Source organism: Carassius gibelio, chromosome A4 (genome assembly GCF_023724105.1).
Source record: "Carassius gibelio isolate Cgi1373 ecotype wild population from Czech Republic chromosome A4, carGib1.2-hapl.c, whole genome shotgun sequence".
In the NCBI taxonomy this organism is placed as follows: domain Eukaryota; kingdom Metazoa; phylum Chordata; class Actinopteri; order Cypriniformes; family Cyprinidae; genus Carassius; species Carassius gibelio.
The window spans coordinates 27,277,854-27,304,481 of NC_068374.1; the positions used below are offsets into that span (position 1 = coordinate 27,277,854).

The 26,628-nt window shown below is 35.0% G+C and overlaps 1 protein-coding gene and 1 long non-coding RNA gene across 3 annotated transcripts; one reads left to right on the top strand and one right to left on the bottom strand.

The window, feature by feature from the left end:
• The first annotated feature begins 4,686 nt into the window (after window positions 1-4,686).
• Window positions 4,687-26,628, top strand: LOC127975493 (uncharacterized). Its single transcript, XR_008157533.1, has 4 exons — window positions 4,687-4,802; window positions 6,947-7,014; window positions 8,339-8,470; window positions 26,480-26,628. It is a non-coding gene; the product is annotated as an uncharacterized LOC127975493 (long non-coding RNA).
• Window positions 9,635-26,604, bottom strand: LOC127975480 (protein shisa-like-1a). Of its 2 annotated transcripts, XM_052579624.1 has the most exons (4): window positions 26,467-26,604; window positions 19,614-19,827; window positions 16,452-16,748; window positions 9,635-11,050 (listed from the first exon to the last, which is right to left on the bottom strand). In XM_052579624.1, coding segments are annotated over exons 1-4 (579 nt in total). In that variant the 5' UTR covers window positions 26,534-26,604; the 3' UTR covers window positions 9,635-11,049. The 2 variants fall into 2 exon arrangements, with proteins under 2 accessions (XP_052435584.1, XP_052435575.1); XM_052579615.1 differs by lacking the exon at window positions 9,635-11,050 and having other exon boundaries at window positions 16,448-16,748.

Genomic DNA, 26,628 nt, shown 5'->3' on the forward strand with positions numbered 1-26,628 from the left:
ATCAATGAAAAATTCAAATAAGTAGTTTGTGTCAACACATATTGAAACAATACAAAAATAAAGTTATTTGTGTAAAAGCGTATTGTTGATTATTGCCATATAATTCACTTAAGTTAATGGTATTTGTGGTGGATCCTTTATGTCAGATACGAATTAAACAGCACAAATTACAGACACTGATGCACAAACGCAGATATGTTCTACATGTCTACAGTATAAAGACTGAATAAAACGTATAAACTCCTTGATTTCTCTTAAGCAACTTAAAATATGCATGCACAATAAACTTTTCATTTTTTGTTTTATTTTTATTTAGAAATTTTATTTTGTAGTGTTGTCAGAGCTGAGTTCACATCACTGTTTACAAAAATCTGAAACGTTCAATGATTAACTTGTAATCTTGCGTGGTAAATCTGCCAAACACTGAAAAAAAGTGATGAGATGCAACTTATGAGATTCTTGACTTCAAGAACATGGACATTAAATTCCCCAAACAAGAGCACTTTGGTGAGAGGATGCTGCAAGTCATTTATCATCTAATTTTCTTTTTTACAGTTAAAATCTTTAGATGTGTAACCAAGCCTGCCACAAACAATTGCTTATTTTAATATTTAGTCTAAAAACTCAACCAAACTCGACTGATTTGTGCATGGTTGTTATTCTATTTTGACAATGGTTTAAGATTAAATTCCAGACAGAATTCCTCTCCATCTGTCCTGCCTGCACTTCTTGGTCCCTTCTGTACACCTCATGTCTGCCTTCATGTGGAGAATAGTGCAGCAGAAGGATGTGATGCAGTATGGGATGCTGGCAGATTTAGTTTCATCGGTGTCAGAGGCAGTTTCTGAATTGGTTAGTCGCAGACTTGGAGTTCAACTCTAGGTCTAGGCTGGAGCGCTTCCTGCCAATCCCTGACCCCCAGCAGGTGGGGTGTCATGGTTGATCCAGATTCCTAGAAATTGTGTTTGAGAACTACAATCTATTATTTATTATTCAATCTGAACCTGCACAAACACCATTTTATCATCTCGTATAATATTATAATACAATATTGTGAGAAACTATCCTAGATTGATTCTGAGGAGACCTTTAAGGAATATATTATGAATATTGTTACGTCCCCCTCTGTGTCTAGGGGTGACAAGGGGAGTAACATATGCTATTTATGAAAAGTTAACAATTACGTCGGTGAACTTGCAAACAAAATAGTGAGAGAGAGTTGACCATCCGTAATCCCAGCACTCAAACTCATGGAAACTCTTCAAGATTTTATTTACAATGTAAAGTCTTTGTACAGCATTAAAGGGTAAGGGAAAATTAGAGGTTTAACAATATGGGTAATTCAAAAAGAAAGAATAAGACGCTTGTAGCTTCAGGAGGGGGTTAAGGCCAAAATAACAAACAAAAAGGGGATGCTAACTGAAAACAAAGTAATCTAACTTACCTAGCAAACAAAACATCAAAATCAACAACATGTCTCTTCCCTGACTTCCTCACTGTTCCACAAAACCAGGAGAAAAGCATAAGTTGATAAAATAAAAGTGGCACCCACCTCCTTACTGCGTCTGCAGGCAAAAGAATAAAAAGAAAACAATTTCTAATCACTACAGCCAGTACAACAGGCTGTCTTGAAGATACACTACAGGCCCTGATCACACAATAGTAATCAAATACAACAGACTTTCTTAAAGCAGCACCACTGCTTAAACCACCAACTGGGAAAACAGACCAGCCAAACTCTCTCTGGTGTTGTGTCCGTTCCCTCTGTTTAAATACAAGCTCCTCTCCACAGCTCTGACGAGGAACAGGTGACATCAATTAGGTCTCCTGTGAGAGGACAGGGAGGAACAGAGGAAAACCAACAAAAACTACAACTCCCAACAGGATGTCAAGCATCAATGAAGCACAGTTACATATGGAGTTAACACACAGTATTAACAGCAACAATAACATACATCTTAGGATGTAACAATATTTTGATTACTGTGATTTCAACAGTGTAATTTTAGTTTTTTTTTTTGTGTGAAACTTTTATAGTTTTATTAGACTTGTTTTAGTAATTTGCTTTTATTTTTATATTTTAGTTTCATTTTTAGTAATTTTTATATGACTTTTATATGACTAAATATTAAACATTTTTATTAGTTTAATATTTGAAAATAGTTTTTATTTTATTTTCAATTTTGCATTTTCAGGTTTAGTTTTTCTCATTTAGTAAGTTTTTCATCTATTATTTATATTTTAGTTTTATTTTAACCACACAATATTTATTAAAAATGTTCTATTAAATTAGGTCAAAACATAATTGCATTTGTCCTGAGTTTGCTATTGCTAACCTTCAGGTTTCAGATTTAGGCCTGGCTTGATCCACTGTTGTCTGTTTTTAAAGACTGTGAGGAGTTCAGTAGTCAGTCAGATCACCTAAAGACTGCATGAGCACTACAAAAACCTTGGACATCTAGATACCAAATGTACCTCAGAAAACAAGCGAGCTCATGATTTGCTTATTGTTGTTGCAGTATGCTCGCAGTCATAAGATATAACAAAAGAGTATATAAGAACATATTCTTGAACATATGTACGACTCCTAGTGTCTTCATTTAAACAAACTTGAGAGAGCAAAAATTGTTTATTATACTATAGATTATTGAAATTCATATCTGGATATTGATGACTTACATGGGTCAGTGGCAAATAATAGTGTCCACAATACAGAAAAAAGGCTGTTCTAAAAGCAGTTCTTATCACCCTGAAGAAACAGTGCATCGCTGCAATGCATGTGGAAAGCACCTTAGATGTAAGATAGCTCTAATTTCAGACACAAGCAGATCCACACAGAGGAACGACCCTATAAGTATACCAAATGTCAGTCTACCTTAATTTTCTCAACCTCATGCAAGCAACACATGCTGATCCATCAGCCGGAGAGACCATTCCTTTGCACCTGTGGGAAGGGGTTCACATTCCACAGTGCTCTTTTGGTTTCATCAGCACATCCATTTGGAGAAGAAAACATTACGTTGCATGGATTTCAGGAAGGGGTTTTTGTTCCCAGGGGCTTTGGCGTGACACCAGACCACCAACTCCAATGAGAAACCATGCCTTTGTGCACATTGTGGGAAGAACTCTAATAAATAGAGCACTCTCTTTATTTGCATTCGAATAGCCACAGCACTGAGAAAACTTTTCAATGCACCTTGTGCCATTCGTATTCAAGGTCAGCTTGACCTGGCGTAAACTCACACACACCAGAGAAAGACTATTCCTTTGTGCAGACTGCGGAAAGGCCTTTTTCACCTTCGGAGAGTTGCTCAAGCACCAGCGTTACCACACAGGACATTAACCTTTCCAACGGACAGACTGCAAAAATTTTTTTAAACAAGCCTGCTCCTTGCAGGTCGACATGAGGCACCACACAGGCATACGGCCTTATTTGTGTTCTCAGTGTAACAAGAGTTTCTTCTTCAGTTCCTCCTGCCTTAAGAGGCACCTGCGGATTTACACGGGAGAGAAAACCTTCCAGTGCTTGAACTGTGGGAAAAGATTTCAACAGTCATATTATCTTAAAGTTCACTTCCAGACTCATGTAGAAAAGAGATCTGAAAGCAGGACGTCTAATGCTTCATTGATGGGATTAACTTGGGGAAAAGGAATATAAAGTATTGTAAGGATAAGTGTTTAGACACACATCGTTAATTGTTTTTTATTTATTTTATATTTGTTCTCATACACACACAGGAACCTGTAATGTAGGTCAAATTATGTTTTATATCAACATTAAGTGAAAATATACCTTAGTCGGAGTATGTACTTAATTCCATTTTTCAGAAGTAAAAATTATGTAATAAGGAACACGTACAGACTGTCCAATGAATGTTTATTTATTTTAGTGTTGCATCTTAGGTCAATAAAAAATGCGTTTTTGATTTATAACAAAAAACTGTTGGGTTTTCTTAAAAAGCACATGCTAAAACATTTTAATTTTACATATCTGTGACCCTGGACCACAAAAGTAAAGTGTACATTTTTCAAAACTGAGATTTATACATCATCTGAAAGCTGAAAAAAACAAGCTTTCCACACATGAATGTATGGTTTATTAGAATCTGACAGTATTTGGCAACTATTTGAAAATCTGAATGAGGGTGCAAAAAAATCTAAATACTGAAAAAAAAATCGCCTTTAAAATTGTCCAAATTTATTCTTAGCAGTGCATATCAATGCATAAAAATTAGGTTTTGATATATTTACAGTAGGAAATTTACACACTTTCTTAATGGAACATGATCTTTATGCTAATGTATTTTTGGCATAAAAGAAAAATCTATTATTTTGACCCACACGATGTGTGTTTTTTTATTTGGCTATTGCTAAAATTATACCCCAGCGAATTAAGACTGGTTTTGTGGTCCAGGGTCACATATAACAGTAACTACATAAGCGTTTCACATTATAACTTTTATTTATGTATTATAAGTGTTAAATTACCTTACAACCAAACTAAAATGTGACATAACGTAATAAAAGACGAACCTCGACTGTGCATCGAAGGTAAACTTGGAAGCTTTCCATTGTCTTATTTAGTTTTACAAGTTTAAATCACATTATATACATAAACATTTTTTTAACAAAAGGAAGATAAAAATATAATTAATGTGCCTATTAACCTTTTATCCACTGCACTACCTGTACTGTCCGCCAGGTGGCACCAACACAACGCCATTTAAATGTGTTCCAGGTGTTCCCTGTTGCGTCAGAGTGTACAGCAGCACCAGCAGCTCTCAATAATAATAACGAAAAAGGTAGGAATTGGTACGAAAACATTATTTATTTTTATTTACTTTCTGGCTCTAGATATTGTTAGCAGCAGATGTGATGATTTTGAAACTCAAAAGTTATACTCAAACCACAGCCTACTAATCAGCAAATCTAATTTGGGTTCAGCTGTCATGTCTGTGGTCGATCAGCAAAGAAGCATTGCTGAACATATAATCAAACTAAATAGACAACTGTGCAGTTGTTCAGTGGTTGCATTTGGCATGGTTTTCTTTAATAAAACAAACTTAGGTCTTAAAAGCATTTCGGTGCCCAGTGAACCCTGTGATTCAGAGACCCCAATCAGAAGAAATCAGAAGCCAGCAGTGCTTTTCATTTGATGGCTTCTGAAATGTTGTCATGTTTAAATTGTAATAATGATTAATAATATTTGAATTCTTCTGAGTTCATATGCCAGCTTTGTCATTAATTTGAATGTTAACGTAATATTAATGTTAATCTTTCCCTCCAGTGAGTTGTTAACTGAACATTATATCTGAAAATCTAGTCATTTTGGTTCCTCAAGACTTGGCTTTTGAAGACTTGGAATATAGTGAATGAGTGTCATGGACAGATTTTGTGAATGCTTGAATGGTGCTTTTGCATCCTTTTACTAGCTTGAAAGCTCCAGTACCCCTCCATTTTTTTCTTTTTTTTTCTTTAGGTTTCTACAGTTATCATTAATTGACAAAAAGTAAGATTCCTGCCTTTATTTCTTTTTTCCCTGACAGCAAAGCATAAAATCAATACTGCTGTATTAGAACACAAAGCAGCAAAGGGCAGACACTTGTGGGTGGTTGTTTGGAGTCCCTTGGTCCATTCATTCTGTAAGTGTGTCCAGCTGTGATGGGAGAGGCCGGTGCCTGCCCAGCTGCTGCTCACTGACCTTCCTCTTACAGCGGGAGGGACAGAGTCATTTACTAATAAAAGAAGCATAAGGATCCAAATGACTTTGAAATACTTTTTTGATGAGTGTCTAGTTTGCAAGAGGCAGTTTTTAAATCAACCTATAAATCAGGCTCCAAGGTGTATATGAGTTTGTTTCTTGATGGGCAAATTTAGCATTCCATCACTTGCTCACCAAAGGATCCTCTGCAGTGAATGGGTGCCGCCAGAATGAGAGAGTCTAAACAGCTGATAAAAACATTACAGTAATCCACACATCTAGTCAATCAATTATGTCTTGCGCAGGGAAAAGCTGCGTGTTTGTTGGAAACAAATCCATCATTAATGCATTTGAACTTTTAATCATTGCTTCTGGCAAAAATCCATACTAACTTTTCCTCCAGTGGCAAAGTCCAAGCCCTATTGTCCTCAAAATCCCCCTATATATTTATTTAGAACTGTTTTCGCTTGTGAACGGTGCCTGATCGGTGCATATTTCTCTCCCGTTTCAGACAAGATGACTCCTTCATGTGGAAATCAATATAATGAACAGAGTGTAGACATCTAAGTGGTGAATTAATTACAAACATGCAGCTTTTCACTTTACAAGATGTAGCAAGTGATGTTAGGCTCCAAATCTGTTCTGATGAAGAATCAAACCACAAACAAACTAACACATATACATCTTGGATGGCCTGAGGGGTGAGTAAAATGTAAGCAAGTTTTAGTTTTTAAGTGCCCTTTTCCTTTAATTAAACACAAGACTGTGAGAGATACAACTTATACATGTGATTTAATTCCGGAAGGCCTTCAGTTCTCTTTGAAAGTGTAATGAGTTTAATTAAAGATGTGAGTGAAAGGGGCACCAATTTTTAACTGACAAAAAGGCTATTTAAATGTTTGTCCAATTTAATTTGACACTCATCCGTAACTTTGCTTTGAGTTTTCTCCTCATTAGCTTAACTACAGAACTTTAGCCAACACAAGGGCACGGTTCCCTCTCCCTCCATATGTGTTATCCTCTCACCCTCTTACCCTCTCATCTCAAACAATCAATTACCTGGCTGAAGTAAGCTGGAAATTGCCTTTGCGCCCATGAAAGCCCAAATAAACAAGATTAGCCAGTGGTGATCGAATTCCATAGAGCTGAGACCCTCATCTGCCAAACTCCTGCCGCATTCAGCCGATGAATCTGTGTGAACAGCTCACGAACTGTGTCTCTGTTTGTGTTTTTGCTTTGTTTCAGAGAACGGATTACCATGGAACCTGGTATTCTGGGGATTTGTTTCTAAAGAAGTGAGGACAGAAGTGAAGGTGTGTGTGTGTGTATGAGATCGAATTCTTCAAGCACTAGTATAACTAGTAATCTTCCCCTTTAAGTACATGCTTTGAATCAGTCAATCTGTGTACAGTATGTGGTATGTAATATTTATGGATTAATTTTTAGGAAATTAAGATATTATTGAGTTGCATGAAAAAAATGTAGATTTCCATACTGGATCTTATTTTGATTCAAAGCTACTTACAGTTTCTAGTGTTACAAGGTGAATATACATGTTTAAACCAAACGGTGTTATAGAATAATAATAATAAACATTTCTATATTCTCCAAAAATTCCAAAATATGCTGAAGAATTCACAGTTTGGGAAGGAAAACAACCATGTATTTGTTTTTAAAATGAGGTAGTTTAAACGCAGCAGCATTAACTTTCTTATGATTGATTATTTAACTCATGACATTGAATTTTAATCATCAGATCGATGTATTTTTACACCTCAAATCAGGTTGCTCTGACATGTATTGTAACCCTAGTTGCATTTGTTCAGAGAGCATCCTAAATACATTTGAACAGTGGTACAGCGCAGTGGTACAGCGAATACCCTTTGTGGAAATTTATATCAGAAAAGATATAGAGACATGCTGTTAAGCGGCACCACTGAAAGATACTTTAATGACACTCAAACTGGGGCAGACAGTGCATTTCAGTTTTAGGAAGTCATTTGTTTATGATAGGATTCACATACGATCAAACACGGTCCCATGTGGGTCGTTGCCTATTTGAGATGAATGTAACTTTGGTGTGTGTCTAGTGGCCATTGTGTTATTTAATAGCTCTTCTGAGACCATGATGAAGTTAGAATGCATACATAAAGAGCCCTGCCTCTGCTAAATGAGCTAATCCGTTTAATGCTAACTTCACACCCACCAAAGAATCGCTTCCAGTCTCCCCTTTAGACACGAAAGACGGCGGCAAAACTATAAATAGACCTTTAATAGATTAATGCAGTTTCTGTGATTTGTTGTTGAGGTCGGATCTGAGGCGACTAGTGAGAAATTAAGGTGTTTATCTGTTGCTCTTTCTCAATCTCACTTCCTTTCCTTGTTTCTCTTTTTATCAATTATGAATCTTTGGCTCTCTCTTTTTTTTTTGTAGTTTCACACCTGTGTTTCTCTGCACTTGGCATCACTCTGGCTTTAATGATAAGCCTTTCACTTTCAAACACACAGACAGGGCCGAACTACCAAAATCGGCAAGTGGCGGCTGTGCCACTTCAGTATCCTGGGGTTCTGTGTTCAGATGGGAAGCTCAGAAATAGCCGGTTGCACAAACTCATTTGAGCTGTGTTATACCCTCAGAGACAAACTTCCAGCCCTGGAACCAATTAGAGCAGGAGGAGCCCCTCCACAAGTCCACCAGACACGCTTTGGGTATGGAGACCGAGGCAGGTGCCACTCTGGAGAAGTAATCAACAGCACCTCTGTTCTAAGGTGAGATGGAAAACTTTGGAGAGTGCTGAGTCACACTTGTCTGACAGACTGGCGTGTGAACGAAATGTAAAGAAGTCTCAGAATTCTCCTTTGAGCTATTTCTGAGGTTTCGGAGGACATTATCATATTTGTCTTAAAGGCACAGAAGCAAAAATGGATTTAAGAGACAGAGAGCGGATGTAAAATGGACAGTTTTTAATTTTCTAGTCTTAACTAATATTATAAATAGACTTATAATGCAAGTAAAATTAACACTTTACAATAAGGGTAAATTTGACATTTGTTAATGCAGTAATATTCATGAACTTAACACTGAATATTTTTAAAGGATTTATTAATCTAGTTTAAAGCTAATTTATAAATATGGTATTGTTTGCATTTTAATTAATTAGTATGTGCCCATTGACAGTACATTCATGTCCATTTATACTTTACTTGAAATGTTTAAAATGTATTAGTAGTATAAATTAATTAGTAAAAGAATATTAACCTAGATTCATAAATTATTTTGTTCATGGTTTGTTAATGATGCATAACATAATGCATACACTAATGTTAAGAAATGTAACTTACTGTAAAGTTACCAATTTAAAAATTAGTGATATGTACAATTTAAAGAAGGATATAAATATATAGACAGATATAAAAATATAAAATATGAATAAAATAAAATAGATGCACTACTCAAGTTTATGGTCGAGATGTTGGTCGATAATATTGTGAAATATTATGGAAATTTAAAATAACTGTTTTCTATTTTAATATACTTTAAAATATAATTAATTCCTGTTATGCAAAGTGGAATTTTCAGCAGCCATTAGTCAGGTATTCAGAGTCACATGATCCTTCATAATTATTCTAATATTCTGATTTGGTGTTCATTAAATTTTTCTTCTTATTATCAGTGTTGAAAACAGTTATGCTGCTTGTATTATATTTGTGGAAATCACGATACATTTTTTCAGCTTTCCTTTATGAATGGAAATTTCAAAAGAACAGCACTTCAGTTTTTTGCAATATTCTAAATGTATTTACCTGAATGAATGAAAGTATTCATTAGGTTTTTAAGAAAATCCTACTGATGGCAAACTTTTGAACAGTAGTGTATAAATGACCTTTTGACTAGGATCAGGAAGAGAAAGCGAGAGATCTGATAGACGATCAAAAACACTGCAAAAGATAAATCTTTATTTCTCCCAGATTATAACAGTAAAAAGTTAACAAGTGCAATTAGAACTCCGCTGACTCCCACCCGCCCACTGACCCTATAATAAAAACAGAGAGAGTTTAACAGGTGGACGGCCAGATCACACTTCAACTGAGGTACCAACCACTATCACAGAACAAGGTGCTAGGCATGTACTACAGATTTACCGTAAGGCAGTTTTTAACCATTATAACTTATTTCTCCAAAACATAACACATCTCTCTTCCCTCCACATTGAGAAAAACTATTAGTTTCACCTTAAATATATAAACAAGATCACAAGAATTTCTCCTCTTTACACAACACATCTCAGCACAACGCTGTGTGTTATTGCAGGTGAATACTCACAGCCTAACAGTGGATACTTTTACTTATGTCTAGTTGGTTTCAACTCAGTGCACATAGGGATAAAAAAAATGTTGCTGTATTTCTACAATGAAGTGAACTCACAGGCATCTGACTTTTCATATCTACACTCCATGAAGTCAAGTTTCAGGGTCTTATGGTCAATAAATGAACGTTCTTCTTCTTTATCTATTGTTTTTTTTTTTATTATTTCCCCGGCTTAAAATTTCTGAAGTAGACAAAGTATTCTAAAATGGTGATGTCACTTCTTGGAACCAGAATTAGAAAATTCCAAATCATATTTAATTAAGTCTAAATGTTTCGGTCACTTCAGCGAAATTTCAGTAAAATTTTGCGGACAACTTTCTATTGTACTTCAGCGATAGTCAAGTGCTTTCAACATGGCGAATCCACGTAACTCATATTTCTTGCCCTCATGATATTTCGCCCACAAAATTCACAGAACAATGTTAAATGTGACCGTGCCTTAACACTGTATGAAATATATATTTTTTTATATTAACTGCAGTTTAAAATGTCTTGTTTGATCCTGTTGGGTCAAATCCAAATGATAATTTTTTCGCTACTTCAATAAAAGCCAACCAATAGCTTCAGAGCAGTGCAAACATATACTGTAGATATTTATGGACACAGCGGCCTCTTCTCTATCTTTTAGCAAAGTCCTATTCCCTGCATCTAAGTCCTAACATCTGTCATGACAAGGCAAGATAGTGGGCGTCAAAGACAACAGTCTCATTAAAGTCCTTCAACAGCTGTCGAAAAGTAGATCCAGCTTAACAAGCCTCTTTTGATTGGGCAGAGAAACTCATTTGCAGCTTTCAGTCTCCGCATCAGCGTCTGCATGTGGAGAGAATGCCATCCAGCAGAGCTGCAGGAGGTAGCCGGCACAGTCCGTGTCCTAAATGTAGATGGGACCAGCAGAAGAGTCTCTGAATATAAAATCTCCATTTCCTGGCTGTCCCTCCTTTTGTAATACTAAGTATATCCTTGGGATCAAAGCTGGATATCTAGAGAAATGTAGAGAGAGGAGATCAAGATTAACATTTAAATATTTGAGGTTTTATTGAGAGTATTAAATTCATGCAGAATTTTAGAATACAAGTGTGTATTCTCTGTCAGTGATGTATGATGATCTTTAAAGGGAGAACAGGATCTCCCAGTGGAACGGATGTGTTGATTAAGCCCTGTGGATGCTTTATTATAATCAGACAGCAGCTTTGTAGCCATGGGCAAGCCCGAGCACGATTGAGCCTTGCGTTCACAAACAATCTCAACCTGTTTACACGCTGATCTACATCACTGTACAGAGAGACAGCATCCTCACACTGAAAGATTTTGGATTGCTAATAAGGCCCAAAACAGAAGTCAGACTGACACAACACAGATCCTTACCAACACTTTCATCAACAAAATGAATGTATTTTGGGAACCTCAGCTACGAGCTTATGTGACACACTTGTGCGGTTTCAATACAAGTGCATCTCAAGTGACAGCATTTGTGGCATATTGTTGATTGCAACAAAAATGAATTTAATGTTGTTCCTTATTTTCATCTAAAATCTTGGATAGATTGTGCCACTTATGCAAGTGTCCAATCTGTAAATTAAAATACTTACCAAGTCAAAAGTATAACCACAAGACATATGCATGTTAACATGATTTTAGCATGAAAACTCATGTTCTAACCTTTTCCTTGTAAAGTCATCTAATTTTACACCTTGCTGCCATGGCAACATAACCAGCAAAACTCTAAAATTAACTTAATATGATGAGAACAGCTTTACAGCTCAAATAATGCAAACTATTTAATAACACTAATTTATGTTAATGCTTTTATCAAATAGTTCCATTGTAAGTGCATCGTTGTAACCTTGATTTTTGCTTTATATGATAAAAGAAGAAAAGGACAGTACACCTCCACAGTGCCCTCTAAACATGTTTAATAAACATTTCGGTCTTCGTCAGGTTGTCAAAAACATTGAAACCTGAATATGTGTGGGCAACAAAAAGGCTAGCTGTTAACCGATAAGCTGATAACACAAATAAGCAAGAAATCAACCGAGGAGGACACATTTTGATATATATATATATATATATATATATATATATATATATATATATATATATATATATATATATATATGAATATATATATATATATATATATATATATATATATATATATATGAATATATATATATATATGAATATATATATATATATATATATATATATATATATATATATATATATATATATATATATATATATGAATATATGAATGTTGTTGGTTTCTTGCTTTTGTTAGTTGGTTTGGATAAAGGCTAAATGCATAAATGTAAATAACAAAATGTTTTCTCTTGAAGTGATGCTTAGCAAACCTTCTTGGCAGAGCATGAACGCACACTTGACTGCTGGTACACTTGACTTGAGTTACTTCGAAAGAGAATAAACATTTGGGTCCCACTGCCACTTGAGTGAGACTTGTGAGCTTCATAAATGGAAATGTCAGATAAAGAAAGAACATTTCGTCAACCCGTTCCCACAAACTAATCCTGTTCGTAATGATGAATGCCTGACTCCATTCGACTGGCTGATCCTTGCACTCCTCTGGACGTGGTCAGATTTTTAAATGTAGTCTTGGCAAATGTGCCTACTTTAGAGAAGGGGGTGTTTGCAAAGAGCGCCATGCTCATTTATAATGCATTACAGAACGCTTTTAAGCAATGTAGGCCAGGAGCGCAGACAGGTTTGTTGGTCCTGGAGAACACACCACTGTACATGCAGTTGAAATGTCACACACAGGTCTTCCCTTACACCACAGCCATCCTAGAAAGTATTCAAGGAGCATTTTTTTTCGTGTTCTGTCAACAGCTTCATTAATTGCTAGTTGAAGACATTATTAAATTCTTATTTGAGCATTACGATGATGTTTAATGTAATCACACACACGCGTTTGTTTTTGTGTAAAGTGGGGACAACCCATAAGCGTAAAGGTTTTTATTCTGTACAAACTTTATATTCTATGGCCCTACACCAACCCTACACCTAACCCTCACAGGAAACTTTGTGCATTTTGACTTTCTCAAAAAAATTCATTCTGTATGGTTTATAAGTGTTTTGAAAAATGGGGACATGAGAAGTCACCCTCTCCTTGTAATACTGGTGTCATACCCATGTCATTATACAAAGTTGTGTCCTGATATGTCACAAAAACAAGAACACACACACACACACATGCATACATTAAAAAACATTTATTCATTTGAATAAAGAAAATGTGAATGTAACATACTGGATATATTGTTACAATATATTCATAAAAATAGGGGACAATGTACTACTTTGTGTTGTTTTAGAGGTAATGGAAATGCCTGTTAAATTAATGTCCTGGCAGAAAATTACCAGTAAATTATACCGCTATAATGCTGCTTGCAGCTCCATTATGGATTTATGTGGTTTTCCACCCATTCTTACTGCTTCTTCTAAGACCATTGCAAGCCATTTTGAAAATTTGGTCAAAACCTCATCTATACTAGCTAATAATATCAGGAGAAGAGTAAGCTGCCAGGCATGGAAATGGAAATAAATCAATGAATATAAAATATTAATTCGCCTCAAAACTCTCTCACAATGGCCTAATGTCACCGAGCCATCATTATTGTTTAGTCCTGTGACAGTAATAGTAAAAATAGTTTTTTAAAGTTGATCTGAAAGGCAGACAGAAGCAGCTGATTATGTCTACAGATGTGAAAGAAAGGCAGTACTTCTAAGCCAAACACAAGGTCTAAATCCAAATCAAACCCTGTGCGTATGAGAGCTGAGACTTCTTGCTGAGATATTTACACAAGATGAACACAGCCCTTTGTGTGCAATAGAAATATCAACTGCCCCCTCTGGGCCTGCCTCCACTCCACAACCCCTGAGAAATGATTGTTTTGGGAGATGAGGCAGAGGCGTTCTGATGGGAAGTGCTCCAAGTTGGTGACATTCAAATGAAAATATCAGTTTTGTGCAACTGTAGCCCTTACAGAGAGAAATGGCTAAATTAATATGTTTGCATTTCAGAAGACTATGGCTCTCAGTATCAAAGGCAAATTGACTGGTGATTTTAAAACAATGCTTGCTGCTACACTCCATTACATAATGAAAATTGAGTGTCGGGTTTGCATAGTGTGTCAAATTCTCAGCCTTTTACGCTTTTTAATTGGCTTAAAGGCTTGTGTTTAAAGTAGAAGTGCAGGCTCTAGCTCCTAATGTAGCTTACCGCCTCATTATTCTTATTAAATGCCTGTAGAAGATGTAATGATGCATTTGCCATAACCCAATGATTGTCTGTAATTTCATTATAGCCTTTAGGGTATTCAAAATATACCAATTTTTTTCTTAATTTTTCATGGAATCTGCCAATGTAATTCCAATGCCATCTGGAACCATGATTAGAAAACTCCAAAACAGACAAGCAACTCTATCAGGAAAGCTACAGGAAACCGCTATCTTCACTCACTGGTTGGGAAATTGTTTAATTATTATCAGATGGATGATCTCTTATGCGATTCTATGAAAAAATTGCATTTTATTCAGTGATGCTATTTCGTTTGCTGGCAACTGTAGTCCAGAGTCTGCAGGTACTGCTGGGATATTCGGTTACTGTTGTCTCTTGCTATCAGAATTAATCTGACCACTCAGAATCACGTTCCATCACAAACTGTGACATTAATGACTAAGTCATAGTTTTACAGTATTATCAAAGTTGATGACCACTTGTATTAGATTCCTTTAGACTGTTATTACTGCCTATATGATCCCAAATGCAATGTTTGTATTTCTGTTATTAGTTTTTTGTTATTTTCTGTTTTTGTTCATACAATAAAAGTCAGTGTTGTCCAAAACTAGACTGGACCCCACTGACATAATTGTATGGTAAAAAAAAAAAAAAAACTTCAGCAGTTCAACAAAGGAAAGAAACACATTTAAATCGAACTATTTGCGATTATTGAGTTTGTCCCGTCATTTTGTTATACAAGTTGAAGGTGTTAATAAAAGTGCACATTAGCACAGCGATCGTGAACGCAGTCACGAGAGAAGCTGTGTTTCAAATGCTTTGATGTGAATTACATCTCAAGTATGCCAATATTCAATTAACCTTATCCTTGGAAATTCTCTTGGAGTCAAAAAGACAGATGAATCCATCTGTCTTATCTGCAAGAGCTCTTTTTCTCCAGCATCTTCAAAGTGCGAGACGCATCATCATCATATTACACGCTAAATTCCGCTCGCCTGCCTCCAGACGTTTTGCTCTCAGATGACAGGACGGGTGTGGAAGGGGAGGGGCGAGAATGAGAGAATTGAAAGCTCATTGGCTCATTCAGTTTGCATTTCAAAATGACTGGCCAAAAAAAAAAAAAATTAACTAGCTTCAAAAATAACTCCAGATTTGGATGTGTGCTGTAATTTCTTCGGGCTTTTATGTTTCTTGTCTGTCAGATTGTGCAATCTGATCTGGGAGACATCTTGGGTAAAATACTAAGACAAGACATCAGTTATATCTTTTCTCTGACTGTATGACGTACAGTACACACTACAGTTAAAAAATTTGGGGTCAGTAATTTTTTTTGAAGCAATTAATAATTTAATCTGGGTTGCATTACATCAATTAAGAGAGAGGTTAAAAACATAATGTTACAAAATATTTATATTAAATAAATGCTGTTCTTTTAAACTGTTTTTAACATTGATAAAATAATAAGAGAAGTTATGACCACTGAAATTTCAGCTTTTCAGCTAAAATCACATTTTAAAATGTGTTAAATTTGACAAATGTGTTAGTCATGTTTTTACAGTATTGCATGGGCAAAGGTGCAAAGGCGTTGTTTGGCAGGGGTTTGAGTTGGATGCCAAGGGTCGCCGTGTCAAGGTCATGTCAGGCAACAGTGAGCGACAGATTCAACAGATGGCAGAGCAAATGCTACCTCGTACTGAGTCAGATTAACCAGCAGAGACTTATGTGGCCAACACCTGCAGTTAGTAGAAGTTTCCCCTCAGTCTCATCTGAAACGGTTTCTGTGTTGTCTGAATAGTTCCTCTGCCTGAGCCAAGAATTTGCAGGCTTTTAAAAGGTCAGCTCTACACCATTCTTTTATTATCCATGTAAGCCCAGCCGGTGAATTCTGTCTTTTAAGTGGATCCTGGTGTCTATCAGACATCAGTCTACTTGAAAATCACCTTTGCTCACTGTGAACTAGGAATATCTACCAGCTGTTGAGACATCTGCTGCACAGTTTCTACACATTTCCTCCTATGTGAAGTACTGAAATCACATGCAAACCAAAAAAGAAACAATGCAGAAGTGACATGAATTAAGTCCGACTCATTGTCGATTCGCATTCATTAGTTTGGTTGACTCACCAGGCTGTTGAGGTCTGGAAGGTCAAGCGTGTAGGGCTCTGTGCTTCTCCTCTCAAACTGTGCCGTGCATGTTGGTGGTGACTCAGGCCTGATCCCATGTTGTGTTCGCCCTCCTGAGCCGCCGCGCTGTGCCATTGACTCCTGGCCTGTTTGAGCCACCGTCCTCCAAGCCCCCATTTCTCCAGGTAGACCCGGCACAACTCATAGTTCATAGCCGAGTAGTACAGGAAGTCCAAAGCCAAGAGGACCATGACGAAAAATCCGTAAATCCACACACCGATGAGGGCGGTGTAGTTACTAAAGTGAAAGAAAGGATAAGGATGGAAGTTAGTGACGTTGCTCTACAAGAAGAAATAATAATAATAGTAATAAAAAAACTGGAATAATCATACAATTACAAGGAAGAATGGGCCTGATTTTCTCCCCCATTTAAATCAACCGATGCAAAGTATTTCTCACAGAGATGCTTGACTGAAACAACAGGGCTTGGTTTTTTATACGTACACCTGAGGCTGTCACAGAGTGAGATATTGCAGTATCTTTTGTGAAGGCTTAATGTCAGAGGAATTCTTTCATCGTCGGAACAGACAATTTGATCTGGATGCGCGGTTCACTTGGGAATAACGATTAGGAAGTTGCACACACAGCAGGCATCAACAGAGACGTTTCGGAAACTGCTGATGCAGGCAGCAACAATACAATCATACATCACTTTTGTTTTTATCAAGATATTGTGCTGCTATTTTTAAATAATTTGAAAATGCATTCATGTCACTTCCTACAGACATGAATATGCTAAAATATTCAAGATTAGGAGGTCATTGAAAAAAATAAATTAACTTAATATTTACAAAATATTTTACAAAATTTATATATTAGAACATAATAAATGTACTTATACTTTGTATTTCTAATTAATTATATTATCAACTTAGAAACTATTTATTAAATAAGAGTGTTTTCTTGTAAAACATGCTTTAATACCCTTTTTTTATTTACAAATTTGGAAAATCAGTTTTTATAGTGCGATTACACACACACACGCACACACACACACACACGTTATTTTTTAATGACATTAGTGTTATAGAATGATTTTTTTTATCGAAACCATAGTTTTTAACTTGAGTAAAAAATGAATAAAAAATTAATCTCACCTTCTGTTATACATTATATTTCTATTCTATTAATATTTTATATTAATATGCTATAACAATGCAAAGTATTTAACTTCTTATTATAATCTTTTTTATTTACAACTTTCAATGTAGTTTTTTACAGTGCATATATATATATATGTGTGTGTGTGTGTGTGTATATATATATATATATATATATATATATATATATATATATATATATATATATATATATGTGTATGTATGTGTATGTAGAATAATAAATTATTTTATTGAAATCATAATTTTTTACTTGAATTAAAGATGTACATGTTTTGTTAAAAATCTGATTTCTAAGTTATCTCTCCTATATGATATGATATATATTTATCACAAGTAAATATTTTAATTCATATTTACTTAATAATATACTTAATTTATTTGCACTTTTGTTCTTGTCTTTTTGGTCAATTACAATTACTGAATATTGGATTTTTAAAATAATATCACATATTTTTCTCACACAGTATAAATGGATCTTTATACACAAATAAATAGCTGCCTTTATATTTTAGGTAGTGGGTCCCTCACAATTGGGTCATCATATATGAAGGTCCTTGACTTCAAAAAGTTTGTAAACCCCTGATTTAATGAAAAATGTCCTAAATTAACCAGAATTTAATCTCTTCTGTCTCTTTTTCTCTGTATCATGCAAGTGGTTTTGTATCTGCTGCAAATGCATTTTGAACGGTGTTTGCATATGTGTGAGGATGGCAGACAAAATCAGGCCTGCCGCAAAAAAGCAAGTCCATCTGATTGTCCCATTTTTCTAACCTCCCTCTCAGTCAGCTGGAGGGATAAACAAGCCGTGATGATATTCAGAAGAAAGGCGTCACTCTACTGATCTCGGGTCTGGCTCACTGCACCGGAGACCGGGAGTCAGTTTTCAGACTCAGTTATTTTAACAGCCAGTGGGAAAATCTGAACAGCACTGCTAACCTTCTGTGGCCATTATAACACAGGAAGGGCTTTCACAAAACAGTGTACAGGTCAGAACCCTGTCAGAGGAAGTTTTAGTCGAGGCAGACTGGCTGTGGTAGGGTTTGGATGGATGGACCGGCTACAAATGAATATGCAGGAAGGATTAATCGAGGCCCATTTTTAGAAGTGTGTGCTGAGGGTAGATTACACTGTCTAAATTTGATCTCTTACCAATTAATAAAATAAAAAGTGCCAGAGAAAGTGCATATGAATGAGAAATGTTCAGAGAATCTCAGATTATCACTAGCAGCATCAGAGGTTGTTAGTCATACCTGAGGCTATAAATGTCATTTAATTCAGGGATTTACAAAAAGTATATATTACGACAAACTTAAACTTTACTTTTAACAATTTAACAACTTTTTATATATTACCTGAATATGCTAAATGCAGTATTTTTACTTCTCTTTTTATTAGAAATCTAGAGATTAAATCATGATTATTTTACTTTACTCTCATGTATGATATTCATGTTTTACAATCATGTTATTCTTAATATAAAATAGTTTCCAGAAAATATGTTCATAATTTATTTTAAAATATCATTGTAATTGACAATATTTTATCATGTCATATTTATTAATTTAGTCAGCTTTACTCAAATGGCATCAAATATTAGCCTTGTAAATTGAACCAAATAATCATTAATTTCATATTAATTTAATCAAGTATCAGTATTTAATGAAATGTGAACACTCCTGAATTTATTTATTATTTTATTCTATTAAAATAATTATTTCTCATTATATGTTATGCCAACAGTATATTTTTTTAAATGTATTTATATAGTTATTTGTTTCATACATTTGATTCATTTTATTTTTGCCTTTTTTATTTTTGGTCAGCCTTGGTTATGATCAAAACAAAAATAATTTAAATAATTGTTTACAAGATCAACACTGCTTGTCAGCTCTTTATGGAAAAACTGTGCACCCTCATGCTGGTTGTGGGAAATTGGTTCAGAGATCAACCAAAGCAAGGTGCATGTTAGCAAAATACTCACTTGTGAGCAAAGCCGTCTGAATTGGTGGTGAGGTTGACCTGCATCACGCTTTGAAATTCAGTTTCGTTGCAGCAATACTTGAAGGCTGTGTTGTTATGGTGACAGCAGAACATGTAGGTCTTGTTGTCCGAGAGTCGAGGGCAGTGGAAACCAAAGTGATAGCGCCCCTTGTGGTCGGAGTAAGGTTCACAGACTCTGAAATGTGCTGAGAGAGCTGCAGAGAGATAAAACATGAGGATGAGGGAATAAAGCAAGTCATTCATGGGTCGATAGAGCTGGGTGATTTCAAACAGCTCGTGATCTGATTCAAGGTAGGATGAATGACTTCTGATTTGTGCTAGATAGAGATTATTGGGGTGGAACAGAGGGAGAGATTTACAGAGCAGATCTTTCATGTCTTTAGTAACTGGCTGCTAAATGCTGCCAGATTCATTTAATACGTCCTTTCTGACTTTCAGAAGTCTGTCACGTGGCAGATTTCAACTACAGAACCACATGCACTGCAAAAGTGACAGTTTATAATATCATAAGTGACATAACAACATGTTCGTCTCGTGCAGACTCTCAACTCATGAACTTACTCACTGTCAAACAATCCTGGCAGCAGTAAATGCTCAGATAATGAAGTTTGCAGAATCTTGGAAACATTTTAATGTCAAGGCAAATAAATGAGCAAGTATCTTGGCCATTCCTCTTTTTTTTTTTCTATGAAAAATGCTGTGCTCATCAGCAGTGTCCATTGACTCGATTCTAAAGTGCACCTGCTCATCTCTAAAGCTTCATATAGAGCTTTATGGAAAAGAAGAAAGCACTGTGCTATCATTTGCATATAGATGAGAGCAGTCTGAGAATGCACTATTGGTGAGTGGAATGGACAGGAACACTAGAGTTGGATCTCAGTGAATTTGATGGACCTCACTTTCAGTTTTTTCAGTATTAATATTTGTGCCAGAGGTGTTGTTGCTCTGAACTGTACACCCGAGTGTCAGTACTGTTGTGGGAGAAATTGCTGAGATTTTATGCACTGTGATATATTTATATATCTGTGAAAAAACAAACAAACAGCAGAACCATTTTTGACTCTTTTCACTTGTAAGTGCATATTTCTCTCCTGATTCAGATGATACTTTTTTGATAGACTTTTTTTTTTTTTTTTACAAATATGCAGCTTTTACTCAAGATGTTAATCGATTGTGTAGATTACTTTTGGATTATTGTAATGTTTTTATCAGATGTTTGAAATCTCATTCTGACGGCACCCATTCACTGTAGAGGATCCATTGGCAAGTGATGGCAGGCAATGTAATTTCTCCAAATCTGTTCTGATGAAGAAACAAACTCATCTATATCTTGCTGTGGGTGAATACATATTCAGCTATTTTTCAGCTATTTCTTTAAGTCTTCCAGTTATTTCAAGGCAATTATTCTGATTCACATGAGGACAATAAATGAGCAAAGAAGGGGTTTAGGCCTGGAAAAGACTCGCAAGAACTGGAATAGAAACAATAACTTTAATGTTAACTGCTATGAATCGAAAGTTGAATAAGAGAGGCAAAAATATTATGACACAGGAAACTATTTAATGTTTGCCACATTTGACCCCTCGCTAATGACCAAAACGTCTAATTACGTGAGCATGCAAGCATACAGAGAGACTGGTAATGATCGGAATAAATCAGCGCTGACAGCAACGTGGGCCAAAGAGCCCTCCAGTGCCACCTTTCACCCCATAAAGAGCCCAGTATTACAGGGGAAGTTATTTGGCAGTGCTCAGGTTATGTATCCATCAACTAAACAGGCAAAAAGTCAGGCAATAAGCACGTCTTTAATATTTGGAAAGGGGGAATAAAGAACAAAAGAAAAACCCGGGGTGTGAAATGAAAGCCACCTGTTGGCGATTTATTTTTTATTTTCCACCATGGCAGCAAGAATATTTAAGTGTTTTTTATTTTGGTATGTCACATGATCAACACCCATATGGCTTTCTGCGCTGATGGGCAACACCTTGGTTCATGCTCATTTCACCAGAAGTAAAGTGAGAATGAAATGTGAATGTATGTGCGACGTCTACACCTATCTGACAGATCTGAAACCATAACATCAACCCTTGAAATCATATATGACCACAAAATCCATTTTCGGTGTGTACACTAAAACATCAGTAAGGAGAATGCATTAAATTTAACAAAAGTAATGACACTAATGATACTTATAATGTTACAAACAAATTCTATTTCAAATAAATGCTGATCTTTTGATCAAAAATATTGTTTTCAACAGTGTTAATAAAAAGAAATGTTTCTTGAGCGTCAAATCAACATTAGAATGATTTCTGAAGGATCATGTGCCACTGAAGACGGCGTAATGATGCTGAAAATTCAGCTTTATAATCACAGGAATAAATTATATATAGAAAACAATTAAATTAAATTGTAATAATATTTCACAATATTACTGTTTTTAATGCATTTTAATAGTGTCTCAGTTTATGTGGCATTGTGTTGCAATTTGACGTTCTATCTCTTAGTTGTGACTTTATTATTTTTTAACTGTATCTCATGATTACCTTTTTTATTTTGTAGTCTAAGGTGCAAACAGGCTTCCAGCTTAATGATGGTTTGGTGCTAGTTTCATTAGTGAAATATTCATTACATTCAGTGATGTAATTACTGCCCTCAGCAGTCTGATGACAAATGATGAGAACATATTAGTCTTCAACGAAACCGATATAGTAAAACATGAATAAATCTAATGCAATTTTTAGCATGTAAAAAGCAACACCATGGTTATTTATTTATAGCATTTTTATTATTTTAATTCAGCACAATGTGTGTTGATGCAATATATGAATTGGTCCTATATGTGACCCTGGACCACAAAACCAGTCTTAAATCAATGGGGTATATTCTTAGCATTAGCCGAAAACCAAATATCATGTTCAGTGAAGATATTTTGTACAATTCCTACCATAAATATATCAAAACTTAATTTTTGTTTACTAATATATATTACTAAGAATTTATTTGGACAAATTCAAAGGTGATTTTCTTAGTATTTAGATTTTTTTTTTTGCACCCTTATATTCCAGATTTTCAAATAGTTGTGTATCTCAGCCAAATATCGTCCGATCCTAATAAACCATTAATCAATGGAATGCTTATTTATTCAACCTTCAGATTGTTTAAATCTCAATTTGGAAAACATAAATAAAATAAAATTGTGGTCCAGGGTCACACATAATAAATAAAAACACTAAACTAAAATGTATTGTTCCTTTGTTTAATCGTTCATTGAATTATTCAGTCACTTTTACAGTATAAATAACTACTTTATGCAACTAATATAGTCATATGAACAAATAGTCAAAAGCAACCACGATTTAATTGACTTGTGCTCAGTAAGTGAGACAGATTATTTCAGTATCCTTTCAGACATAAAAGTTTTTGATTCACTGAAGAAGAACGACTATTGGTTCCACTGTGTGTTTTGTGAATTCCCAGGTTCCTTACAAGTGCAAAAGTACAGTGTTTTATCCATGTTGGTGAAAGAATGCACATTCAGGAACTGTAAACTGAACCAAAAGTCAAAAATCATACAGTTCATCTGTATTTTTTTTAAACCATGGAATCGGTTCCCAGTACTACTTAACACTGAGCTTGGCAAGTGCTCTACTCCAGTTTTTTGCTCTTTCAGATAGTTCAGTTGAGAGAGATGAAAAGTGCTCCATGACATCTCTCTTTGCATACAAATGGCGCACAAGATATTTGCTCAGAGAAATCCAAAGATGAATAGAGATATCGTTCATGATTATTGAAGTGAGCTCATTCAAGAGAGTCCACTAGATGTTTTAAGATACTGACGTTACCATAAACTGATAGGCTTATGACTATTAACCTCAAGGAATGGCAGATTTTGGATGGGGTAGAATGCCTCATGAAACCAATCAAGAGCTTTGTGGACTCATAAAGGTGTACGTTCATGTTCTTGTGAGAGTTTCTGCAGATGAAGGCAGTCAGCATGTGTTTTCTGGCAGAGAGAGCAGATCTACCTGCTTGTGTTTTATAATGATGGTGGACTGTAGCTCTCGCTCATTATAACTAGTTACATGACTGCAAAGAACATTCAGTGAAATAAATATTAAATTATTTACACATGTTTGAAAAAGGGCCTTGTCCTCAAGTTACTTTTGGGTAATTGTGTCTGTCTACGTTAGAATTAACATGTTCGTACTCACTGGAGAACGGCAGTGAAATGGTTTATGAATGACACTTTGCACCATTTCTCTATGATGTTCAGCCATTAGGATAGTGAAAAAAAAAGTACAATTAAAACTGAATTTATTACTGTTATGGCAAATCTGAATTTCCAGTGTCCAGTATCGCATGATCCTTCAGAAGTCATTCTGATATACCGATTTGGTGCTCAAGATTTCATATTATTATCAATTTTGAAAACTGTTACGCTGCTTAATATTTTTTTGTGGAAACTTTTTTGTTGAAAAGAACAGGATTTATATACATTGTCACTTTAATCAATTTAATGCATCCTCGCTGAATAAAAGTATTGATATCTTTCAAAAAATATTTGTATTTATTTATTTTTTTTTAAATATATTTTCAATTAAAATTATATATGGATCAATATACAATATACAATATATAAAATGCAGTCAAGTATGCCAGAATGCAAAAGACTCCAGAAATGTCCACAACCTGGCACTCAAACTGGGAATTGCTCTGTGCAAATTGCATTCAGCTGATTTTTTGGCCATGTTTGAACCGTTACCTGATTTGCATAATTCCCTTAGTGTATTGGATGCTAAAACAATACAAACATAATTTGCAAATAAACGATTATCAACAAGCACAATTCATTCTTAGTGAATTCCCCCTGAGTGAGGTACGCCTGGCTCCACTTGTCTTGACACATTACAGAGCGAGTGAATGGGACTTCAAAATAAAAAGGTATTTGTAAAAATATTCCCCAAGTATTTCTCTAAATATTTCTCTCATTCAATTCCTTTCCCTCTCTTAAATCCTGTTATAACAGCATAGTCTTCAGAGCTGGATCCAAACACACATCTGTCATCACCGTGGCCTTTAATATAATGGCAGAATCAGGCTTGAGGCTTTCATACTGGCTGTTTGTTTTATGGGAAATGGTTTTAGGTATGGAATTCATCTGAGGGCCATTTGATGAAATGTTCAGTGAGGATCTGTTGAGCAGATGAACAGTAGTAGCGGCTTATGCTTTGCATAAAGATTTCCATTAAGTGAGTTTTGCTGGGAAGTGAGTTGAAGAGTGAAAAAAGTAGATTAGATTCGGATTGAATTAAGTTGAATGTGAGTTGGATGGAAGCTGTTGAACCAGAGGTTTATTAAAAAGTCAGAAAAGACTTTCAGTACAGATGAGATCATTTGTATGTCAAATTATTTTATAAAAAAATACAAATACACATAGAAATATAGTGTACAATAATATATTTGTTTCTTATGGTCAGGAATGCATCATTTTATGACTAATAAGATTTACATAAATCGGACTTTTGCCTTTTTTTTATGCAGGATGGTTAGTAGACCACAAATGGCAATTGCTTTTTTGGAATAAACGAATACAAATAATAATCTGCATATATCTCTCTGTATCATATTTTATAAATGAGGCTTTTATGATAGTATATTAATTGCATCCATCTTTTAATTGCAATTAAATTTTAATTACAACTATATATATATATATATATATATATATATATATATATATATATATATATATATATATATATATATATATATATAAAATTTACACGGTGGCCGAAAGAGCTCAACTTACTGCAACTTAAGAAAACGTGCAAATAGAAAAAACCCCCAGCAAATTAAGAAAACATCTTAATCAGTTTGACAACACGTGCTGCAAATACTCAAAACACAGAAAATCGTTGCACAATAGAAATGACCCCTGCAACCATTACGAAAATTAACCATGGATTATTATAGTAAAAGTGTAGTAACCATGTTTTTTGGCGTATTGATTAACATTTGTATAACCACATTTGTACAAATACCATGTTCAAACTATTGTTATGATGTAGCAAAATCATGGTTAATCTGTGGTTACCATGATCTAACTATAGTAATCATGTTTTTATTTTTTTATTTTTTTTTAGTAAAACCATTGTTAATTCTTGTAAGAGAATTTAGGCTATTTAGGTTAATAATATCCCAAAAAGCTAAGGAATCACATGATCCGGATGTTAAAATAAACAAAAATCTCCTTTCAGAGTAGACATTGATAAGCATGACCCAGTCACTTGTTGCGGTTCCCTTACATTTCTGATGTGGTGTGTGCATATTTACAGTGCGTTTCTTATATAGATGAAATTAATTTATTTTTACATTTTAATATTTTATTTTTCATTTTTCATATAATATTAAATAGCAGATTTTTTGACTGTTTGCTCTGTTACTAGATCAAAAATTGCTTCTTGGAACTGCTACACCAATGGTAAACTAACTTTTTAAGAAGTTTCAGTTTATTTTGTGAATGCTAAATGGCACATGAATTGCTTTCACTGACATCACAGACATTATTTGACCATTTTCACATGCTTGATGCTTGTCTAACAAATCACTGCACACTTTGCCGGGCAGAAAGAACAGAGAGGCCATTTTTCTATCTTAAATAAATCAAAGTTAAATTAGTGTTTCTGCCTAGTCTAATCCGTCTGAGTCTGCATTAAATCCAAGTCATGCCTTCTGAGGGCACGTGCCTGACTCAGATTGTGTTCTAATGTAAAAAGTAAACCTGCATGGAAATAATATTCATATGCAATACTTGTTTGATATGGTCTTACCTGCATTGGACAGCAAAATAAAGATGACAGCCAAGGTGTTGAAGGACCAGCGGCCGTTCATGGTCATCTCTCAGCCCTCATGAAGAAAGTCAACACACACTCAATTCTCACCACCTGGTGGTCATTTTATTCTGCAAGCTCTGGAAGAAAAAACACACACAA